We start from the raw sequence: 24,368 nt of genomic DNA, 5'->3' as shown, positions 1-24,368 counted from the left end.
GATATTTTTCTCATAGTTATACTCTACAATTCAACTCAAAGGATGCCATGATCTGTTGGAGGTACATATCTGTATCCATAGGCAGATTTCCCTCACATAAAACACACAGAAATATATGACATTACCCAAGTAATAAGAAATTTTACCTATGCTCCGATAGGTCCACAGTAAAGTGCCAAATGACACGACATACATTACAATATAGACTGACCACATAATGACTGATTGGAAGCTACTCTGTTTCATTATTCTGAAATACATATAATAGTTTATTACCAGAGGACATCTATAAGGCCAAAGGTTACCTGAAGATGTCATATAACATATTGGCACACATCAATAATGAAGGATGAGTGGCAGTATCTCAGTCTCCTAAATACACAGAATAATATATTTCATTTCTTCATATATATATATATATTTATATAGGCTATTTGTATATATATGTATACGCATATGTCTTTTTCATTTCAGAATATATGTTCTTTGTAAGCTTTTTTTCAGAACCCTTTGAGAAGTTCTCCTTCTTTGGTTGCCTACTGCCCAGTGTCGCCCTGTAGGTAGGAAAAGGTGGTAAAAAGGGACACATTCGAGAAAAGGAGCGTAAAGGGGAAGCATACATGGACAAATAATCCACAGCAACACAAACAGCACATGCAAGACTGTTACCTATTCTTTTTTCCCCACAGATTACGTGTTAATTGGAGGGGTTGTAACAATAGCTCTCAGACAGACGTACAGCAACACAAGGACTAACAGAAACTCCATCCAGAACCTCAAATATTACAACAATGATCACAGCAGCCGTATACAACTCGGACATTAACGTGTGCTTTGTGTACTGTTTGTTGTGCTACATTAACGTGGAGCTTCTATGTGAGTAAAAAAGCACCCAGCTCTTGCATACAAATGAAACCATTACCGAGCCCTATATGAGGACCTCAAACCGACTCCCAGGCTGCATCTGACCATGTCTGGACGGTTGGATAAATATAAATCTAAACATCAAGCGCTGCATATTATTCCACACATCCACACGCACTTATACTACACAGAGAGTAAGATTAAACATGTATCAGAAAAAGCATCTCTTTTGCGGCACCGATATACTGAGGAGCACCTTTTTTTCTTTGTGTTTTATAAATGCTCTATAAGGTGATTAGTGTAGTATCTGCATATTACATGGCTTTTGAAACACAACACTCCCAGGCAAAGTCAGGGCTTGACATTAACTTTTTTTGCTCACCAGCCACTCAGCATTTTCACTGGCCACAATTTTGACATCCATACCATGGGGGAAAACTGCCATATTTTTAATATGATCTCATAATCTGTTGTCACTTTAAGACCTGACGCTTAACTGACTGTGTTTACATGAATACTCGCGCCAATACTGGCATTTTGTCATTATTTTGTGTGTATTTGACTGTTTAAGCGCTATAAGCAGCAAAAACAGCTCAATTTAGTACTGAAAGGCGGCTTTATGCGCGCGCACTTTGGGTGTGAGCGCAAAATCTGCGGGAAAGAGTAAAATTATGCGCAATACATGCAATCCCACGGCAGAATTCTAGTCATGTAGCACCAACAATATTCATCCAGAGCAAGTGAAACGACTGAGGAAGGGGAGGTGGATTTGTGTGTCAACTCGCTGTCGGAGAGAAGAGAGAGTATTTCAGTATCTATATATATTTGTATTGAAACTTAGTTTATTATTTCAGATGCCTTTTTAAAAGACTACAATTGAAAAATGTAGGCCTATATATTGTATATAAAATTCAACCTGCCAAAGTGGCTAGTAGGAGTGACTGTGTTACACGCCACAACTGAAATCCACCCGCATTTGGCGGGTGTTAATGTCAAGCCCTGGTTATTACTTGCATTGCATGGGCAGTGTAGTTCACTTCACTTGTAGTACTAACTAAATCATATCCACACTACCAATCGTATAGAACTAACTAACTAACTAACACAAAATAGTACTTGTCTTTTCATTTAGACTTTTTATCATTGTGGCGGTGGAAAGCAACCACGTATTTTTGCGTGATGTTTAATCAAAGTGCTTTGATTGACCAGCACAACAACTAACCAGAACTAAAAACCTGTTGCCCAAAGCAATACTACAAGAGCATTCTATCTGTAGCCATATTTACAGTCCGATAGCTAGAAATGAGACACTAATTGTAAGTTATGAAGGATTCAAATTCAGATGTCAATAATATTCTGAAAATGTGCACTTTCACAAATCTTATAGGGAACAGGATATATATGAAGGACATATGAAGCTCCCACAAACATGTTCAACTCTAACCCAACATCTAAAAAGGTTGATGGAACGGAGTAATACCTGAGACCCTGTTTCATGAAGACGGACAGACAATCATAGATGGCAAACATTCAAAAACAAGGAGTGTGGTCCCCAAGCATCTAACACAGAATATTTTTCTATTTTCTAATCTACCTATGTGAGCAATTGTTAAAAATAGTGTGTCGGCTATATCAGTGTTTAAACACGTGGTTTCTAAAATGTACACTTTTCATGAGACGCTTGGCTTGCCACACATACCACACTCCTTAGTTTTTCCTCTACTTTTCTTTCGTGTACTCCACGATAACTGTGAACTGCATAAGAATAGGAGGATTCACAAAGTCTATGAACAGACCACGACACGTACTCGAAAGCATACTCTAAATATTTGTATACATACATACATACATAACTGCTAGTTGGCCGTTGAATACTACTCTAAACAACACTAAAAGGTATTATTACAGTTTTGCATGGCTAAATTTTCTTTGAAAGGGATGGATCTATACTACTGGAACCTATACTATGAGTTTGGCTTCTATAACACTGTAGAGATATTTCCAACAGGTTAGTAAATTGTTAGAAAGAGTAGGATAGCTTATAATTCACAGAGACTGAAATGTGCTCACTTCCCTCCATAATGTAGTATTAATACGCACTATACTAGTATATGCAGTATTTTATAAATAGAGGAAATCTGAGGCACAAGGTACATCTATAAGTGGACACAAGTGGAGAGCGATAGTATGATGCCAGAAAAGGAGTTCACTGTGCACTACTCAGCAGTTTTTATCATTTGTGTTTGCTATTTAAGAGATGACAAGCAAATAGACAAGAAATATAAATGTTACTCTCCTCATTTTTTCTTTTTTCTTTTTAACATCAGCAGTCACTTCAGAATGGGGAAAAAAAACTATTAAAAAACAACCACTGCATGATGCACAATCAGTCAAATATTGCCTTAGTTGCAACTGCATCATTATATTGCCTCTGAGAAAAAAGTTCAGCTGGGATCAGTGTATCAGAATGTGCGTGAAAGACCTCCACTGTCAGAGGGACTGTGAATAATAATTCAGAAAACAAAACCATAGGGAGTTGTCTGTGCTTTCCACCTGAAAGACCCCTCTAAAAGTGCCAGAAGAGGGGGGAATATGGCTGAAAGAGAACGCTACGGAAAAAAAGGGGAGGTTGAATGGGCAAAGAGTTTGATGTGAGTGCAGGTCTCACCCTCAGAGGCCTTGGGAAATTTCACACTCACAGGGAAGTGAGGAGGATTATTGATATTGGGCTGATAGCTGGAAATCTTTAGGGGGAAGTTTGAGGCCTAGGGAGTTGGTGCCCAGTGGGTCGATCATGTTCTTGTAGCGTTCGCCGCGGTGTTTCATCAGGAACGGACCCCAGTCGGGTTGAGGAGAGCAAACCAACTTCAGCCGCTGTGGAAACAGAGAAGGGCCATTAAAATTGCATGCTGGTTGCTTGGTTTGTTTTTGTTGTTAACGTTGAACATTAACATTGTTTCTGTGAATTTCATGTTTTATATCCGTGGCGAATTAATTCTAATTCTTTCATAATTATTATGCATGCAAAGGTTCTCAAACCACATAAATACAATGAACTAGTGAAGGCTAAAGGTGGTTAAAATTGTGAAAAACTTTGAAACTTTATTGTTGTCAATTTTATCCCACTGTTGAACTTTACACAGTTATTGAACTGAGCCACTGATCTATAGAGAACTGGATTGCTCATGACGTCATAAAAAAAGCCACCGCGCCGCCATATTGGTTTTCTCTAGCAAGCTCACACGTTCTGTTGAATTAATAGGAAATTATATGATTTTACTGAGAAATCATAGCCTAAGGATAGATCGTTTTTATATCTTAAGTCTCCCTGTACATTCTTACAACACGTCCTAAGCATGTAAATGGTTATTTGTTTAAAGTCGGGAATTTCCCCTGCTTATTAAAAAGTTAAGTTCATATTCATTACAGTTGTGAATATCAGATCAGCTGACGGACGAGACACTTCAGTATTACAAATGTCAAAGTTCTGAAATCGGAATAAAGATTTATGCCTTGTAACCTGAAATCGCCTTGCACTGTTTTTATGTATTTATGTTGTGTTGTAGTATTGTTATTATTAATACAGTAGGCATAACTGCAAATGTTTCGACATGCATTTCAAAGCAGATAATGATTTAAACGATGGTTAAATTAATAATTCATTCAACAACATGGTATACTACATAACACTTTACACATATGGAAACTGTAAACGCCATACATAGAAAATGAAATAGATGTTGCTCATTTAAGAAAAAAAATACATGCATTATAACTTATTCTGACAAATAACGCTGACTACTTTATTTCCGAGCATGGTAAACTTTGAATTTAGTGCAATATAGTAACAGAAGCTTGTATTAATATTTCTTGTATAGGCTGCTCAAATCCATTTCTGCAGCTAAACACAGATATATGTTAATGTTTAATATTTTCTCCACATTTATATACATAAAGAAATATTTTTTGTGTTTGGTCAGTTTCCTGAGTCGGCAGTGTGCGGTAGACACACCCAAATCAACTATGACTTATCCTCTCCGAAAAGACCATAAACATTACAGATAACATCTCAAGTAACTATTCATTTACATACATATATCGTAAAACTAATCCTCTGAGACTGAGACTGCAAATCGGGTGATTTTAGGTCAATGTTTTGGATGCAAGTCAATGATGCCCTCTGTTGGTAGGGAATAGTAAGATGGCCGCTTGAACACTTCCGTTGGCTTCACCGCCTGATGGCAGTTTAGAACGCAATGAGCAATCCAGTCATTTATACAGATGAGTGAACTGAGCCAACATTGGACTGACTTTGTGGTCAGACTAGGGGTGTAACGGTACACTCGTGTCACGATTCGATACATATCACGATACTGAATTCACGATATGATATTATTGGAGGTTATGTCTATGGAGGTTAACAAAATATTAACTGTTGATTAAAATACTAAATTTGGTATTACATTGGGGGTGGAAATTAATAGGCTAGGACACTAAAACTCTGTAAACTTGAATTTTTTTCTCACACAGTAATTTTCATTTTGGATTAACTATACACAATATACGTAGATTGTCACTATCCACAATATATATATTGTTGCACTTTGTTATTGCAATATATTGTGACACAATATAGGTCAGACTGAATTATGACTCATATCTGACTATAATGACTAATGTCTCTCATATTTGATGAAGTTTGCATCATTTATTGTATTATTTTCCTGTTTATTACTGTGAAACTGCTTTAAAACTGTATTTAAATCTGTATTTTATAAAGCGCTATAGAAATAAATGTGACTTTAAAAGGAGAAGAAAAAGATGACAAGATCTTGATATAAAAAATGTCCATGAACTAATGCATAAATGTACCCATTATCATACTGAGTTTACAATATTGAGTGTTTTTCAAGAACACTAGAGTAGAAAAGAAAACAACCCAAATGGTAACACTTTATTTCGATGGTCCACTTTAGACATTCTACTAACTATAAGTAACTTTGCAACTACATGTCAACTAGCAGTCAGAGTATTAGTATACTGTTAGGGTTAAGTTGACATGTAGTTGCAAAGTTACTTATAGTTAGTAGAATGCCTGTTAAGGAGCATGAAAATAAAGTGGTAGCAGATATTAAGCAGACAGTCTACTAATATGCAAAGTTTTATTTGACCTCGTAATCTTTAATAAAAACGTTAACCTCTCCTCCCCCTCGAAACAACATCTGTTCTCTTCATGACGTGTCTCTCTCGGCTGAGGGTCGGGCTATATATCCTCCACAACTAACAGCAAAATGGTATTCAGATCTGTGTCCATATAGTTAGCTTAGCTAGACCCAAATTCCTACGATCCAATCAATTCCTGAAGGACAACATTTTTTTCACATTCCTGAAGTCGTTTCAATCAGATTTACGTCACAATATGGAAGAAAAGATTATTGCAATATCTGTTTCATGCCGACTTTAAGCTAAAAATAAAAATGAAGAGGGTGTGTGAAAGTTGCGGTTGGTGGTCAGTTTGTGTGTAAATGTACATTTTTGTAATTTCTAGCGGATTACTATTTTAGTGATTCAATATTTCGCTTAGTTATCACCAAAGCTCTCTCTTTTGTTGAAGATCTTTAAACCGTTATGCTGCCTCAGAAGTCTGTCCAAAATCAGTTTATACCTACATGCGAAGGCAACAAGCCAGCTGCCTAAGTTTTCGGATGCAGCCATAGTTAGTAGAATGCCTATCGAAATAAAGTGTTACCACCCAAACATCGCTCCCTTACCTCAATAAACGTTCCAGGAGCGAGGTGCATCTTGATTACAAACATGATGGGAATCCATATAACAGAACAGATGACCATAAGCCAGCCGAGTACCATTGACCAGGTCGGATAAGTGTAATCCTCATACGTCATCACCTTCCACTGGTACAGACTAACTCCTAAAATAAACTAGAGAGCCAGGAAGAGAGAGAGGGGGTCAGTGGGGTGGCAGTACTATCCAACAGTTATAGCACTGATAAATGTGCGCATTCAATGGCACTGGATGTGCCACAGCTACAGTGGGGAGAACAAGTATTTGATACACTGCCGATTTTGCCGGTTTGCCCACTTACAAAGCATGTAGAAGTCTGTAATTTTATCATAGGTACTCTTCAACTGTGAGAGACGGAATCTAAAACAAAAATCCAGAAAATAACATTGTATGATTTTTAAGTAATTCATTTGCTTTTAATTGCATGACATAAGTATTTGATACATCAGAAAAGCAGAACTTATTATTTGGTACAGAAACATTTTGCAATTACAGAGATCTTACGTTTCCTGTAGTTCTTGACCAGGTTTGCACACACTGCAGCAGGGATTTTGGCCCACTCCTCCATACAGGCCTTCTCCAGATCCTTCAGGTTTCGTGGGCTTTCACTGGGCAATACAGACTTTCAGCTCCCTCCAAAGATTTTCTATTGGGTTTAGGTCTGGAGACTGGCTAGGCCACTCCAGGACCTTGAGATGCTTCTTACGGAGCCACTCCTTAGTTGACCTGGCTGTGTGTTTCGGGTCGTTGTCATGCTGGAAGACCCAGCCACGACCCATCTACAATGCTCTTACTGAGGGAAGGAGGTTGTTGGCCAAAATCTTGCGATACATGACCCCATCCATCCTCCCCTCAATACGGTGCAGTCGTCCTGTCCCCTTTTGCAGAAAAGCATCCCCAAAGAATGTTTCCACCTCCATGCTTCACGGTTGGGATGGTGTTCTTGGGGTTGTACTCATCCTTCTTCTTCCTCCAAACACGGCGAGTGGAGTTTAGACCAAAAAGCTCTATTTTTGTCTCATCAGACCACATGACCTTCTCCCATTCCTCCTCTGGATCATCCAGATGGTCATTGGCAAACTTCAGATGGGCCTGGACATCCGCTAGCTTGAGCAGGGGGACCTTGCGTGCGCTGCAGGATTTTAATCCATGACGGTGTAGTGTGTTACTAATGGTTTGCTCTCTTTGGTCCCAGCTCTCTTCAGGTCATTGACCAGGTCCTACCGTGTAGTTCTGGGGTGATCCCTCACCTTCCTCATGATCATTGATGCCCCACGAGGTGAGATCTTGCATGGTGCCCCAGACCGAGGGAGATTGACAGTCATCTTGAACTTCTTCCACTTTCTAATAATTGCGCCAACAGTTGTTGCCTTCTCACCAAGTTGCTTGCCTATTGTCCTGTAGCCCATCCCAGCCTTGTGCAGGTCTACAATTTTATCCCTGATGTCCTTACACAGCTCTCTGGTCTTGGCCATTGTGGAAAGGTTGGAGTTTGTTTGTTTGAGTGTGTGGACAGGTGTCTTTTATACAGGTAATGAGTTCAAACAGGTGCAGTTAATACAGGTAATGAGTGGAGAACAGGAGGGCTTCTTAAAGAAAAACTAACAGAGTCGGAATTCTTACTGGTTGGTAGGTGATCAAATACTTAAGTCATGCAATAAAACATGACAATTTAAAAATCATACAATGTGATTTTCTGGATTTTTGTTTTAGATTCCGTCACTCACAGTTGAAGAGTACCTATGATAAAAATGACAGACCTCCACATGCTTTGTAAATAGCAGGGTTTTTCCTACATTGAAATTTTTTTGGCGGCCGCCAAAACAAATTTTTGTCCCGCCAAAGCTTTATTTGATGAGTTATTGTGATTTATGACTGATGTAGAATAGATGCTGCGCTTGTAACTGAGTGACAGAGAGACGATCAGAGCTCCTCCCTCGCTCGCACTCTCTCTGTCTTCAAAATAAGCATTCTTAGCTTTCTAATATTTCACATATTACGTTAATCAAAATCAAAAGGTCGGAAGACCGAATTTATGTTGCACGTGGCGCTATCGGACGATGTTTTCCTTTCATTACCACTGGGTGTGAAATGCGCTCAAAAAACATTGACTGATTCTCTGACCAGCTGACATAAACCATACTTTCAATAAACGGGAAACAAATCGTGTCCAGTTATGAAGTGTTTTCTGTGTGTTGACAAATCTTTTGCGATGTTCTAACAGACGGGATTCACACACAACGCGTCTGCTAATGTCCGATTCGCAACCTAATGACTCCTTTGAACCGAATCATTTTAACGACTGGTTAGAAAAACTCATCTGTCCAACACTGAACTCACGAATCAGTTTAAATTTACTCAGAACACCTGAAATGAGAACACAAGTGTGCTTACACAATTTAGCAAGAGTGGGTGTAAGAGTTAGTTTTAATTATCCACAGTCTTTCAGCTTATTTATGTTCATAATGTGTAGTAAAATAAATAGCCTATAAATCACTTAGTTTAGACTGGAGTGAGGTGAACCCAGAACAAAGTTGTTGTTAGCTAGCTGATCATTTTATGAAATTGTATATGGCAGAAAATTAGGTTATTTGTTCATTTTTTAAATACTACTTTTTAATATTGATATGATTATATACCAAAACAATTATCAGTAAATAGTGTAAAAATGAGGAACAAAAACAAACATCAAGGTATCCCACATGAAAAAATACAATAGTATATTATAGTATATTATAGTAAAATTACTATAGTGTTTTTGAACCATACTATAGTAAAGATACAACAGTAAATTGTAGTATATTGTAGTATATTATAGTATTTACTACACTTTGTTTATTTACTGTAGTATATTTACTATAGTACAGTTCAAAAACACTATAGTATTTACTAGAGTAATTTTACTATAATATACTATAGTATTTTTTCATGTGGGATCAAAATAAGATAAGCAAAATTTACAAACTTTCTTTGAATTTATTTAAAATGTATTGTCAGTATTGCGCTTGCAGATCACGTGGGTAGGGTAATTTTTTACTGTGCGTGCGTGTGTGTGTATGGGTGACCATGTCTGTCAGCCACCACCGAAGACCATTTTTGACCCAGGAAAAACCCTGAATAGGAAAACCTGCAAAATCGGCAGTGTATCAAATACTTGTTCTCCCCACTGTATCTGTAGGAATGGTCATATAAAACCCTGTTATGTCTCATCTGTGGACCTACTGTGAGAATGGTTGGTGTGACAAAAGCCCAGCAGACTCTCCAAAACCTGTTTGGCTGGAACCCAATCATCATCTCAATGTCCTCACAGAACCTTTGCAGACCTGCACCACAAATAGAGGAAGGAAGGAAGGAAGGAAGGAAGGAAGGAAGGAAGGAAGGAAGGAAGGAAGGAAGGAAGGAAGGAAGGAAGGAAGGAAGGAAGGAAGGAAGGAAGGAAGGAAGGAAGGAAGGAAGGAAGGAAGGAAGGAAGGAAGGAAGGAAGGAAGGAAGGAAGGAAGGAAGGAAGGAAGGAAGGAAGGAAGGAAGGAAGGAAGGAAGGAAGGAAGGAAGGAAGGAAGGAAGGAAGGAAGGAAGGAAGGAAGGAAGGAAGGAAGGAAGGAAGGAAGGAAGGAAGGAAGGAAGGAAGGAAGGAAGGAAAGAAAGAAAGAAAGAAAGAAAGAAAGAAAGAAAGAAAGAAAGAAAGAAAGAAAGAAAGAAAGAAAGAAAGAAAGAAAGAAAGAAAGAAAGAAAGAAAGAAAGAAAGAAAGAAAGAAAGAAAGAAAGAAAGAAAGAAAGAAAGAAAGAAAGAAAGTTTAAATAAATATATATTGACACATATTTATACATCTCTATATATTATACACAGTGTTGGGAATGTAATAGGTTACAGGTTACCCTATTTATAATGTAATAAGTAGTGTAACTATTTCAATTACTTTATTAAAGTAATGTAACTGATAATATTTGATTACTTGATCTAAATGTCTAACTTTTTTTTCTGTTAATACTTTTCAAACATTTAAACCAGGCAGGGTTATCCTCAAAAAAACATTTATATTATAAGTTATATTTAGTTATATTTAAGAGAAAACACACAAATCTAGATCATTATAGATCATTATTGTCTAGGGACTGCAGGTGAAAAATAGCCTTTTGGCTAACTCTGGCATATTGACAGAAATGTTCATTAATATGCACTGTCCCTGTAAATAAATAAATAAATGTACATTATGTTTTTCTTCTTACTGACATAAAAAGCATATAAGGCCTAATAATGATTTCTCACTAACAGAAGCAAGAATAGATTCTAGTTTCATATTCACTGGCAACCCAGACTCTGCAGGAGTCCCAGGACAAACAAAAAGAGAGATCTATACACTAGGTGTTGCTTAAGGTTAACATTCATCATAGGAGATGCTTCCTCAGGTTCAACATTGAAACCTTCGATGTCCATAGCATTATAATAGTTGGCAATTTTGCACTGCAAATTCAAACAAGAGATCCAATCAAATGCATCAGAATAGCATATCAAAAACAGGCAAAGCAACAAATTAATATTATTCAAAATATTCTAGCTTTTTATAGAAAATATTCAGAAGTAACCCTTTGTAGTCGTTAACATTTTCTAATTACACATTTTTTCTCAGTAACTGTAACAGATTACAGTTACATTTATTTTGTAATTAAATGATGTAACTCTGTTACATGTAACTAGTTACTCCTCAAAACTGATTATACATTTACATAACTAAACTTACTAATAACTAAAGGACAGGCTTCACTGGCTTAGCAAGCCTTTTAGCTTGAGCCCACTCATTCCTGCCTGCTTGTTTGTTAGCTTGTTTCATTGTTTGTCTTTAAAATCTGATCCCTGCTGTGCACTAAAATACATTACTGCAGGCCCTGAGATCTAAAGATAAATTGTAATTTAAACTCACCATAAATGTATGAGACTCCAACCAGTTCAAATATGGCAATGATGACCAGAGAGTAAGAGGCTGCATATGTGTCCACCAGCTGAAGCATGTACATGCCACTCTGTAGGTCAAAACACAAGCAAATGCACACGATTCAAAATGCAAATAATTATCTACTGAAACTTAATCTAAACATCACCCAATTAATCACTATAGTACAAATAAAAGACAAATTAACATTCATTCCAAATATCTGCTTTAGGAATTCCATTCCAGTCTGTTTACTTTCCTATTTACTTGTTTAGCAGAGACACTTTAATTAAAGTGTGCAATAAAGGTAAAGGTTTTGCAGTTGTGAATAATAGTAAATGTCCTACCTCAGTGATCATGGGGAATCCCAGCACAAAAAAGGCCAAACAGCAAATCAAAGTGAACTGAGGCTTGTGTTTGCGCAGGTAATTGGGGAACTCGTCAGAAACAGACGTCACTATAGTTTCTATGGTGGCAAACTAGAGAGAAACCAAAGTGTGAACAAAAAGAGATTTAGTTATTTACTGTATTTATTCAGCTATCACATAGACTGTAAACAAAAACACTGGACAACACGTTTCTACTGCCTTCTACTGTAGAAAATTGAAGCCAAAATATCCTAGAAATGACCATTGACGTGCGGCCATTATGTCATTTGGAGCCATCATGAGTAGCCTGACGTCGTCATGCTCAATTCTAGTCAGAATATGAGTCTTATACTGCTCCATTGGGCTGTGATTATGGGGTGTTTCAACCGAACCATGAAAAACCTCAACTGGATAGACCTACAACCAATCAGAGCAACGGAGCGACGCATAACGTTAGTTGTTAACAGAACTCAACTGCACACACGCTGGAAGAAGTAGAAGAAGAAGATGAGTGTAAACGATCTTTGCCGGTGTTGTAAAAAAGAATCGGATCAAAACAGGGCAAATACATTAAAGATAATTAGCAAATATGACTATATGTCCAGGCGGAAACTTTCAAAACAGCAATCCCTCAGAAAAACACATGCATCATTTTCAATGTCAACAGTAAGAATAAGCCAATTTAAGAAAAGTGCCCAATATGAGAGATCGGAAGAAGCAATGTAAATAACAGGCATGCACACACGGAGTACTTACCAACACGATCATCATTTTTGAGAGAAATAGTAAAGGTGAATGCATATACGAACAAGTTTTCCGTTTAGGATTAGAACGAATTCAACCCAAACAATCCTTGGTGACGTGAATGCTTACGTTACTGTTTATCATCTGTCCATCATTGTATAAAGCCCGCCCTGATAATCTCATTGGTCCGAACAGCTCCTCTTCGGGCATAGTTGCTCCACAACGGATCAATTCCAGAGCGAATTTCCCGAACTCAAATGTTGTGGGCGGGGCTTAAGTCGCCTGGCATCCAGGCTAGATCATGAGGGGAAGTATCAAGGTCCCGCCCACACCCCTGCTCACGAAGACTCAATCACAAGCACAGCTGTCAATCATGACGTTACACCCCTTTTTTTATAGCATCAAATAATTAAGGGGCTGACAATGGCGTTTTGGGGTAGACCTGGGTAAACCCAGCCTGATCTGCCGGCTATTTGATTTCGCCCTTCTGTTACACTTTTGCGGGAACCAATCACAGACTGGCTTATTAACCTGGCGCGCTATTGGTGGGTTTAACACAATGATGGATAGAGAAGCGATGGGTCGTTGCCCGTTGATCACACCTCTTGTGGTCTGATTGGTTGAAGGACTATCCAATTGCGTACAGAGTCATTTGAATTATGCTCGTTTATCACACCTCTTGTGCAGTAGAAAATACAGAGAAGACTCCCCAGACCAATGTTCAATCTTAAATTGAGCTTGGTCTGGTGATAGCCAGAAGTGCACATTTTTGAAAACAATACCGTTATCATCTGACGTAAACTACAAAAATGCTAATTTGTGAAAACGGTAACGTCATGCGCATGCACATTATACAGTTAAACCGAAAATTACTCAGACACCATTTTTATACTAGTGAGTGCAGGACACTATAGTTAATTTATGTAAGTATGTAATACTTACATAATACTTACATTACATTTACATATTATACCCAAAAATTCTTCATACAGTGGACTACCAGTAAAATTGATAACAATTTGGGACCAAAATTATTCAGATACTTTGACCTGAGCCTGTTTTGCTTAAGTGTTTTATCTTTAATTGCTAATGCCACTTTTTACACCACAGACTGAACAAAATGAAGCATTGCTTGGTCATTGGTTGACCTAAATTGGTATTATCTAATTGTGTACTTAAATTTAACAGCTGATTGGTTGGTTGTAATCCATTACATACCTTTCTATCAAAGTTATCTGACATTATCAAGATGAATTTGTTCTGACACAGTTCTTGTCATATTCTATTACCATTTTCTAAACTATAGCGAATAAACTGTGATAATGTGAGAAAATGTTGAAGGTGTCTGAAATCATTTTGGTTTGACTGTATGTTCAGTCTATAGATGCATAGTATTTCTTTACAAAGTGACATCTCCAACTATTGGCCTGATATGAATGATACAGCGTTTTTTTGTAATTTTTTTGCGGATCTGTGTGAACGGGGAACGTTTTGACAACATTGTTGCATTATTCGAAAAAAAATGTATTGTTGTGTTAACGTACCATAACCAAAGCCAAACTTACTGGAAAAACAAACACAAACATCAGCGTGATAAAAACAAACTAAAATGACAGAAACCATCTTTGGAAAAAAAAGAAGTTGGATTGAAGCGTAATTGGATATTTTAGTTTGGCTCATGTCCCAATCGATTAAATGGAGAGGGCGGGGTTTATGGCACACTTGAGCGTTCACATAACAACTGAAGAGAAAAGTGTAAATCATAAGATTTATGATTGCCATTACCATAGTATCCAGACCAAGCGTAAGCAGCATGAGGAAGAAGATGATGGCCCAGAAAGGTGACAAGGGCAGCCTTGTCAGAGCCTCTGGATACACCACAAACGCAATTCCTGGACCTACAAAAAGAGCATATTTACAAACCAGACTGATCAAAAGCCTGACAATAGTGGAACCATTAACAATGTGGTGAGCTTTATATATTTCCACCAACAACCAAACATCTGATCACAGATTATCATCATAGCTTACCAACCACAAACACATGCACTCATACTATGTACCTTCATCTGCCACCCTCTCGATGGGGACTTTGAGCTCATGAGCCATGAAGCCAATAACTGAAAAAATTACAAAACCAGCAAAAATACTGGTGGCACTGTTCGTACACGTCACAATGAGAGTATCCCTACAAAAAAAAAGAAACAGAGCACATGATGTAATTTTAAATCATATAATATTCAAAATACATAGATCAGATTTTGAGTGGATGTGTCTTTTGAATGTTTACAATCCCTTGTGCAGTCAGTTTTGCAATATTAGTTTTAAAATGAATGTGAAACAATAATAGTTATCCTCTCATTTGATTATAATTTAGATATAACTCTTGTTTTTTCATTACATTGGTCTCAACAAACTTAATCAATGTACACTAGTGCTCAAATGTTTGGAATCAGTAAGATTTTTTTTATGTTTTTGAAAGATGTCTCTCATGCTCACCAAGGCTGCATTTATTTGATCAGACATACAGTAAAAACAGAAATATTGTGAAATATTATTTTTCTATTTGAATATATTTTAAAATGTAATTTATTCCTGTGATGGCAAAGCTGAATTTTCAGCATCATTACTCCAGTCTTCAGTGTCACATGATCCTTCAGAAATTATTTGAATGTATGGATTTGCTGATTTCTGCTGATTTGGAAAAGCATGATACATTTTTTTCAGGATTATTTGATGAATAGAAAGTTCAAAAGAACAGCAACAAGTTTATTTGAAGTAAAAAATCTTTTGTAACAATTATACATGTCTTTACTTTCCACTTTGATCAATAGAATGCATCCTTGCTGAATAAAATGATTTCTTTCTTTTTTCTTTCTGACCTCAAACCTTTGAACAGTGACTGACAGTGCTAGTTACCTGTAACAGTTGTTATGGAACTTATTGTAGGATGAAAGGGTTATAAGACCACCCCATGCTGCAGACAGAGAGAAGAAGATCTGGGTAGCAGCATCTTTCCACACCTACAGTTAAAGTGAAAGAGAGAAAGAAAGGTAGACAGATAGAGGAAAAATAGGATTGAATCCAAACAGAAAAAATGTGACAATCAAATATAGCGAATAAAATGTACACCATTCTATTACCTTGGAATCATTGAGTTTTTCCCATTTGGGTGTTATGAAGTAAAGTATCCCAGAACCGGCCCCAGGCAGAGTGACTCCTCGGATCAGAAGGATAACCAACACCACGTAAGGGAACGTGGCAGTGAAATACACCACCTGAAAACAAGACAAATAGGTTTGTGAAAGACCAACAAACATCAACACATACAGTCAATAAAACTATCTTAATCAAAGAAATTACTCATAATAACCTATTTAGTTAATATAGGAAAAGATCAGTTCAAACTTTGGATGCGTCTCAATCAGCTCCCTTAGTTTAGTAGTCAGGACACTGATCAGGGAGTCGGCCATTTTAAAGGGCTATCTCAATCGCAGAATCCCTCCAGCTCCCTAAAAAGTCCCACAGTGCACCGCAAAACCCACTATGCTCACTACATTTCCTTAACAGAAGTTCTGAAGCGTGAAACTTAAATCACGTGAGCCAACTCACTACACATAACGACAGATAACAACACGCGATATATGTTTATTAAAAACAGAAACCATTATTTTATTATATTTCAGCTAAATATACATCATTAGACAGGTAATGAACACAATCTAGCTAACTTTTATAATTTATTTACGTCTGAAATGTTGCATGTATATGTAACGTGCACAGTATTTATCATAATGTACATTAAATAACATACAAGTAATGTCAGAAAGATATCAGCTCTGCTGTTGTTCATAAATACCAGTAATGATGTTGTATAATGAGGATGTAGTCACGTCACCGGAAATAGAGTCATCAGTGTCCCAATGTGTATTGAGCCAGCGTCCTTTACTGTCCTTACCAGTGCCCGAAATAGTGTACACGATATACTGATTCACAAGCTCGGGAGATAGGGAACTGATTGAGACGCACCCTTTGATTTGCCCCTAAAGCTTTTGCCAATCTTTTGTTTGTCTTACAGCCTTAGAAAGCATTATTAACCCATCTAATATTTCCAATGCCAAATTTTAAAAAAACTTTCTACTTGGGTAGTTAGTTTATCCTTTATTTTCTCCCTTAGGATAATTTTTTTCTTGGGCAATCAAAAGAGCAGGTCCACACACAACAATCCACCATACAGTCACACTTCATCACAGAACATCATTTCCAAATGGCAAATATCAGTCATTTTACAATTCTAATATTGCACTATACCTACCCCTAAGACATTACACAATACCCAACACATTACGCATCTACCCTCACCCTCACCCACACACACCAATAATTCCTTATTGTTCAATAATTTAATTGACAATGGAATTAGAGAGAATTCATACCTATTCAACTTACAGGTTGGTACTCCATATCTCCTGCCCTATGCTTAGTTGCTAATTATTCACAGTTTTGGTACTGTCTAATAGGAACTGTCTAATATTTCAGCCAAATGATTGTAATATTACAAAAAAGCTTAATTTCTTATTTATTTTTAAAAGGGAGAGAAAAGAAAGAGATTTTTAAAAGAAAAAGAGACCCGGCTAATAGATATCATAAATTACCAAAAACTGACTTGTCTTGACACCCAAATTCACCAATAAAACACACAACAGCTACTGAAACCTTAATAATACTAAACATTTTTATACCATTCAAAGATCTGGGGTCACCGGGTCAGTAAGATTAAAGAAATTAGTTTTATTCAGCAAGGATGCATTACATTTATCAAAAGAGACAGTAAAAACATAATGTTACAAAAGATTTATAATCAAAATAAATGGTATTTTTAAACTTTCTATTCATCAAAGAACCCTTAAAATGACCACATCTCTACAAAGATAATCAGCATAACGGTTTTGAACATTGATAATAATAATAAATGTTTCTAGAGCATCAATTAGAATGATTTCTGAAGGATCATGTGACACTGAAGACTGGCGTAATGGTGCTGAAAATTCAGCTTTGCATCACAGGAATAAATTAAATTTTAAAATATATTAAAACAGATAACAGTTATTTACACTGTTGTAAATTTTACAATATTATCGTTTTACTGTATTTTTGATCCAATAAACACAGCCTTGGTGAGCATCTTCTTTAACTGTTTAACAGACAGACTTCTTTAAAAAAAAATATTTTAAAATCTTACTGACCCCAAACTTTTGAACGGTAATAGTGCATTCATTTTTGAAAAATCAGTATTAGCTGATATGTATTTCATCTTTAAAGAGGATGATTGAGATAGGACCACAATAAGGCCTGCAGGCTTCTCTTGTAATAGTTCCTATAGATATAAGAAATAAGGTCAACCTTCTTACCTTTCCTGAGGACTTGATCCCTTTAGCCAAAGAGGCGTAAACAATAACCCAAGCCAAAAAAAGGCAAGCAGCCAAGGGCCATCGAATGTCACCTGGGAATTCAATACCCTTGGAAATATGCAACACGTTATACCTATCAAGAAAGCAGAAAGATTAGCATACATTTAACTACAAAATTAACCTTTAAACACTGGCGAATCGACAGAAAAGGACACTTACTTGAAATACTCCTCACTAGGGCTGACATAGGTTTTATTGTCCATTGTTACATTTAACAGTCTACTTAAATTCCCAACAGCATTTGCAGATAAACAGAATGTGGAGTTCTTGATTGATGTGATGTTTCTGTCCCTTAGGATACAGGTGTCTGGCCAGAAGAAACAATGACAGAACTTGGAATGAACGTGAAAAATGTTAGTGTTTTTCATCGTCATACAATGTAGTGGGAAAACATCCTGAAGCAAATTAAGCCAAAGAAACCAACCAATCAAAAGTCGCACGAATACCCATTTCACACACATCTAGCCTATACAAAATAGACATTATTCACAGCAGCGCCATCTTTGTTGTGAGAGAGGGATAGACATCTCTTGAACTGTTATATCGTGTGTTTTAATTGTTCTGCTGAAGAAACACTGCAAACATATTTCAAACATATGCAAACATATGTGGAAAATGTATTCTTGGATATTGGAGCTTAATAAAGCGGATGCCATTGAAAACACGGTGAGTTTATCCCTCACAGCCTCGCTTTCACACCTGTCATGGCGCTGCTCTGAATAAGGTCTGTACAGTGTTTGATTGACGTGCAGATTTAGTGGCGCTACTCAAACAAGCCACGAGGTGGCAGTGCATCTCACTGCGGCACTGCACCAACTCTTACAGTAAATTTGTCAAACAAGCAGATTTTCTGCTGAATTCACCAAAAGAACGCCATTGACAAAACGTTTTCAAACGATTTAACATTAAAATGTTAACAAATTCAATCAAATACATAATAAAAAAAACACCAGAGTTATCATTCTAAAAAGATTTTTAACCATTCATTATGATAAATATCACACAAAAAAAATTTATTTCAATGGGACACAATAATACTCAATAAAAATAAAAACGCAAAATCCATTTATTGCATGCTGGTAAAATGCACTTGAAATCCATTTTTGTAGGAGACAAAAAAAATCTGTCAAGTCATCAAAACAGAACTTTTGGTGAAATGAAAAAAGGACAATTGTGTTTGGGGTATAAAGAGAGAAAATGAATAATTGAGTGGTAGACTACTTAATTCCTGAAATACAGGTTGCGCATTGCGCATTTTAGTTAGAAAAAAAGAAGGGGGTTTGTGAGGGAGAGGGGGACTCAGAGAGAGAGAGAGATAGAGAGAGAGAGAGAGAGAGAGAGAGAGAGAGAGAGAGAGAGAGAGAGAGAGAGAGAGAGAGAGAGAGAGAGAGAGAGAGAGAGAGAGAGAGAGAGAGAGAGAGAGAGAGAGAGAGAGAGGCTCATCCTTACCCAAAAGCAGCATGTCTTTGTCTTTGCACTCGATGGTGTTCCATTCATTTTTACAGGTGGCCCATGGCAGTGTCTCCTTCAACGAAGCGAACAGGTAGTACAATGTCCAGCACATAATAATATTATAGTATATGGCTATCAAGACAGATATTATCAACATGGCAATCCCGCAACCTATAATAACAAAATGAAACCAGATAATAGGAATTACACTTAAAGCAGGCGGAAAGTCGATTACCATTTGACTGGAAACACTAATACAACACATTAACACAAACAGTGCAGATAACACATCATATCTGAGGATCAGTTAATAAAGTAGGCCTAACGTCAGTTTACCTTGTAGAGCTGGAATCGCTTTCCACACTGACACCGGGCCTTGGCTGGCGAACTGACCCAACGACACCTCCATCAAAAATATAGGGATACCGGCGAGGCCCAACATGATTAGGTAAGGTATCAAAAACGCACCTAAAGGAAGAAAGAACAGCTGCTATTGGACAAAAGTCGGGACTCGTTAGCAAAGGAGAACAAACTCCCACAAAGTTTATACATTTGAGTTTTCATTTGTTCGTAATTAAAATAAACCCACACTCTAAAAAAAAAAAAAAAAAAAAAAAAACGCTGGGTTGTTGGACAACCCCAACCGTTGGTTTACATTTTTAAGTTACATTTTTAAACGGTCGGTCATATTTGACCCAAACATGGGTTGAAGCAACCCAACATTTTTTTGAGTATAGACTATAATAATATAGTATTTATAAAATTACTATTATTATATTGCAATAAGATAATATATAATAAATACAATAAATATAAAACATTATAAATAAAATATAATAATATACACTTTTCATGTGTAGCCTATATAGCCTAACACTGTAAAAAAAAATTAGGTTTGGCACGCTTGGGTAAAATGTGGACAAATACAATCGTTGGGTTTAAAAATGTAATAAAAAAAAATGTAAACCAACGGACATAGGTTAAAACAATCCAGCATTTTTAGAATGAATCTCCCGCCTTATTGGCTAATTCGTACTATGCAATCCGTGTAAACATAAAACGAATTTTACATTTTATAACATTTTTTAGTATTATTTTTGCTTCTAACGAACGTTTACATCTATGCACGCATGGCCATTCTGGACAATCAAACGACTAGTTTTCGATTTAATAAAATATCAGTACAAGCTCAAAAATATTTAGTTCTCGCGTGCTGTCCTTTAATTATTTCTCACCTCCACCATTCTGGAAAGCAAGATATGGGAATCTCCATACATTTCCCAACCCCACGGCATATCCCACCATGGACAGAATAAAATCCAGTTTGTTGGTCCAGTTCCCCCGGGCCTTATTCTCATCTCCGCCATCATCATCCTCCTCCTGGAAGAACAGTCCGCTAAGTGTTTAGTATTCTCGGCTGTGGGCTGTTATAATATATATTCAATTATTAGCTAACGAACATGACAATCTTCAGATTATGGGTCAGTCAAAGTATAGATGTATTCATCACAAATACACAAATGCTCCCCCAACAACTTTTTGTCCCGTTTCAGTGACCTGGGAATGAATGGGTCGCCCTTGGCTCTGATGGAAAAGCCCAATGGGAATTGTCCCATAAGCAGATTCTTATGTAACACATTATCCTTCAACACAACCAGCCATCAGAAACCAATCTCTGGGGACGATGAACCTCACAAGTCGCAGAATAAAGCACACATGCAGAGCTCAGCTTCATTTCCAATCATAAAGCAAATGTTGTAACTCTTTTGTTTCAGTGGCAATGCAGCAGCACAGCATGCGATGTGTTCAGCAGATCCTTGACACATCCTCTAACTCGACCTGTTTGGGATCTGCTGTAATTATTGCGCTGTCAGAAATAATCACTATCACTGTTCAAATCTTTCCAGATTGGAAGCAGATTTCGTTTCGCCGTCCACTTTCGAGACACTAAAGAATAATGTCCTTCTGTCCAAAACACTTGTTCTAATATGAGAACCGCATATCACAAATGACAGTTTTTTTCCCACAAAACCAAACAAATGTTATCGTACACAGTTCAATTGTGCGAAGTGCAAACAAAAGGGTCGGGGTCTTAAAGTAAATATGAGTTTTTTTAATGTTATGTTTCAAAAGTGTCACGTTAAAACACTACAAGTTAATCACAGCGCATATTAGCATATACCTGTCGCCAAATAAACGCCAGCGAATAGATTTGCGGCTAGGAGGTAACCATAGCAACAATAAGCTGCCCCAAATTATTTACCGCAAAGTGCAGATTTAAATGCCAAGATAAAACACACATTTTTAAGGCTTACTGGCAACAAAGGACCGTTTCGGTTGAGTGAGACGAATCTCTATGAGCCATATATTTTTTTTAAAAATTAAAAAAATCCCATCAAGAGGGTTAATATAAAGTTCTCGCAAACATCTCACATTTAAACTGTAACGAAAATAACGGACAAAGCAGTAAATGGTTATAGTAGCGGTTCCTTTTGCTCAACGATGCAATATACCAAACTAGACACACACACAAAAAACTCGCATGCAGCTTTTGCTCAAGACTCTCCCCGTTTGAAAGCTTGCGCTCAGGGGTGATTGGCTGATTCTACCCTATTGAAACGTTCATTTGTAAGCACTTACCCCGGTCACCGTGCCAGGCAGAACAGATGTGTTGCCATCTGTACCCAGTATGATGGTGGTCTGGCTCATGGAGGTCCAGTCACCGGTGCTGTTGTTATGCTCCGCCGCGATCTTTCCAGCACTTTGATTGTTAGACATGAAGTCCGACGTGGCTTTACCGGTCGAACCATCCATTTTACCGACGGAATCCTTGCGCACGTCAGAATTAACGGGAGCAAACGTGGGTCCAGGTGCGGCGTTTTTAAACGTCCCGTATGCTTTACTGGCTTCCATTTCGCACGGTTTATTTTCCGAGGGACAAAAAGTTTTCCGTTCGTTTGCAGGAGGCGGTTGGGGCACCGGGTTGCCGTTCTCCGGTTTGTTATTAGTTGTAGCTCCAACCGCTCCCCCCGACGGCTGGGGAGGAATACTGTTTGGCGGCTGTCTCAACATTTCCCCGTGATCGGAAAAATCCTGCAACGTTAAAACGTTAAATACACATTAGACAGAAGCAGAACAATTGCCATTTCACACCTACAAGGAGCCAACATTTTACACTAAACCTACCCGTGGGAAGAATAATCACGCTATCGTGTATAACTTCTGCAATGTGTTAATTTTTCTGGACATGTCTGCTCCACTTCTTTGATTTTCAGCTCACGGACGGTCGCTGTTTGCTTCTTGCTTTTACCATTAGAGAAAGATTCTTTAATTTTACGCCTCATTTACCTCCTGTCATTCAACCCCGGCACATCCCCTGGTTTTATGGGCAATAGACAAGCTGCCGGGCTCGGCCGAGGCTTTCCCCCCCTGCGGCAGGCACCGGTCCCGGTGTAAGCGTGCAGTACAAACCCGGGTGCAAACATGGAACATTACACCAACAATTACTCTGCGCCGTAGGAGCACACATTGCTCTATCCCAAAACCCTTTATAAAATATGTTCAAATATTCTGGTTATAAAAGAAAAAAGAAAAGAAAATGTAATTCTATGAATAGGGTTTATAAACGTGTATCCATTGATAATGCTATGTTTCCTTAGAAACACACACAACTGATATTTCCGTTGAAATGGTGCAAAAAGCCTGCAATAAAGTTTCAGCACCGTGGAGAGCGACACTTCGTTAATTGGCGCATAACACTTTTTCGTTCCCAAAACTACTCTAAATAATTAGTTAACTGTTCTGAGCAAAATCACACAAAGCGTAAAGTAATGAATGTGCCTTACTCACCATTTGTGCAGAGTCAACAAATGTGGGTTAATAGCAGAAAACAGCTGGGAAGACGGCAGGCAGACTGAGTTTGGCTGTGCAAAGTGCAAAGCTTTCTATATCTCCGTGGGAAAGAGCGGGTTTGCGTCAGTGCATGGCAAAGTACCCTTCGCATGACATTTTCTTGATAATAGGGCTTTGATAAATCATTGGCCTTCAATTCTGATTTTTAAAGGGGCAACCGGCGAAGACGTGAGCTCGTGACACACACACACACAAGGCAGCGCGAGACTACGTTTGGGGACGGACTGGCTCGTGACTGATTAATAAACTTGTCCCTCAGGACCATGTAAAGATGTTCATCTGACGCACGGAGAAGATTCTGCAGACGCAGGCATCGCGGGGACTGCATAGCTGACCAAGTCCTATACATACATTCGATAAATCTAATGGCTTTTCATCATGCAATATTATTAAAAACATAACAGGCCCATTCTTATATTTTCTAATTACATCTTATCTCAGATAGGTCAATGCTCAGATCTGCGGCAAGGCTGGGATTTTTTATTTAGATAAGGCCATTGAAATATTTTTTTTAGTAGCCTATATTTTACATGAATGAACATTAAAAACTTGACACTATTATGAAACACCATTATAAAAACTTTTAGCACATTTTCTATAGGTATTTGAGCAATGTTAGCCTATATGTTATTCGCACGTCAAGCGAACCCCTTATGCGTCATTGGCACACATATTGCGAAAGTGTGAAAAGTGGGCGAGGTTTTCAGAGGAGTGGAGGTACTCATTTGTTAAACTTTTACGCAAGACAAAGGAGGAGTAATTTTCTATTTTTAGCCTCGATGTAACCACACTGCATTGAGCATCCAAGCATCATTCACCGGACTACA

At 37.7% G+C, this 24,368-nt stretch overlaps 1 protein-coding gene across 1 annotated transcript; it reads right to left on the bottom strand.

Moving 5' to 3' along the window:
* Positions 1-3,532: 3,532 nt before the first annotated feature.
* On the bottom strand, positions 3,533-23,869 carry slc6a5 (solute carrier family 6 member 5; the record flags this gene model as incomplete). The annotated part of the gene is made up of 16 exons (XM_079804003.1): positions 3,533-3,738; positions 6,636-6,803; positions 9,889-9,989; positions 11,586-11,685; positions 11,942-12,073; positions 14,492-14,604; positions 14,770-14,894; positions 15,626-15,729; positions 15,850-15,984; positions 18,118-18,250; positions 18,337-18,484; positions 19,627-19,800; positions 19,966-20,097; positions 20,865-21,009; positions 22,270-22,722; positions 23,753-23,869. 16 exons carry the CDS (start codon positions 23,867-23,869, stop codon positions 3,580-3,582), a joined length of 2,439 nt encoding a protein of 812 aa, XP_079660129.1. The 3' UTR covers positions 3,533-3,579.
* Between the last annotated feature and the right edge of the window lie 499 nt (positions 23,870-24,368).

The sequence above is a fragment of the Gobio gobio genome (assembly GCF_949357685.1).
Source record: "Gobio gobio genome assembly, chromosome: 2".
Taxonomy (NCBI): Eukaryota; Metazoa; Chordata; class Actinopteri; order Cypriniformes; family Gobionidae; genus Gobio; species Gobio gobio.
Note: the sequence above shows the minus strand (reverse complement) of the source record. Positions and strands in the feature narration are given on the sequence as shown.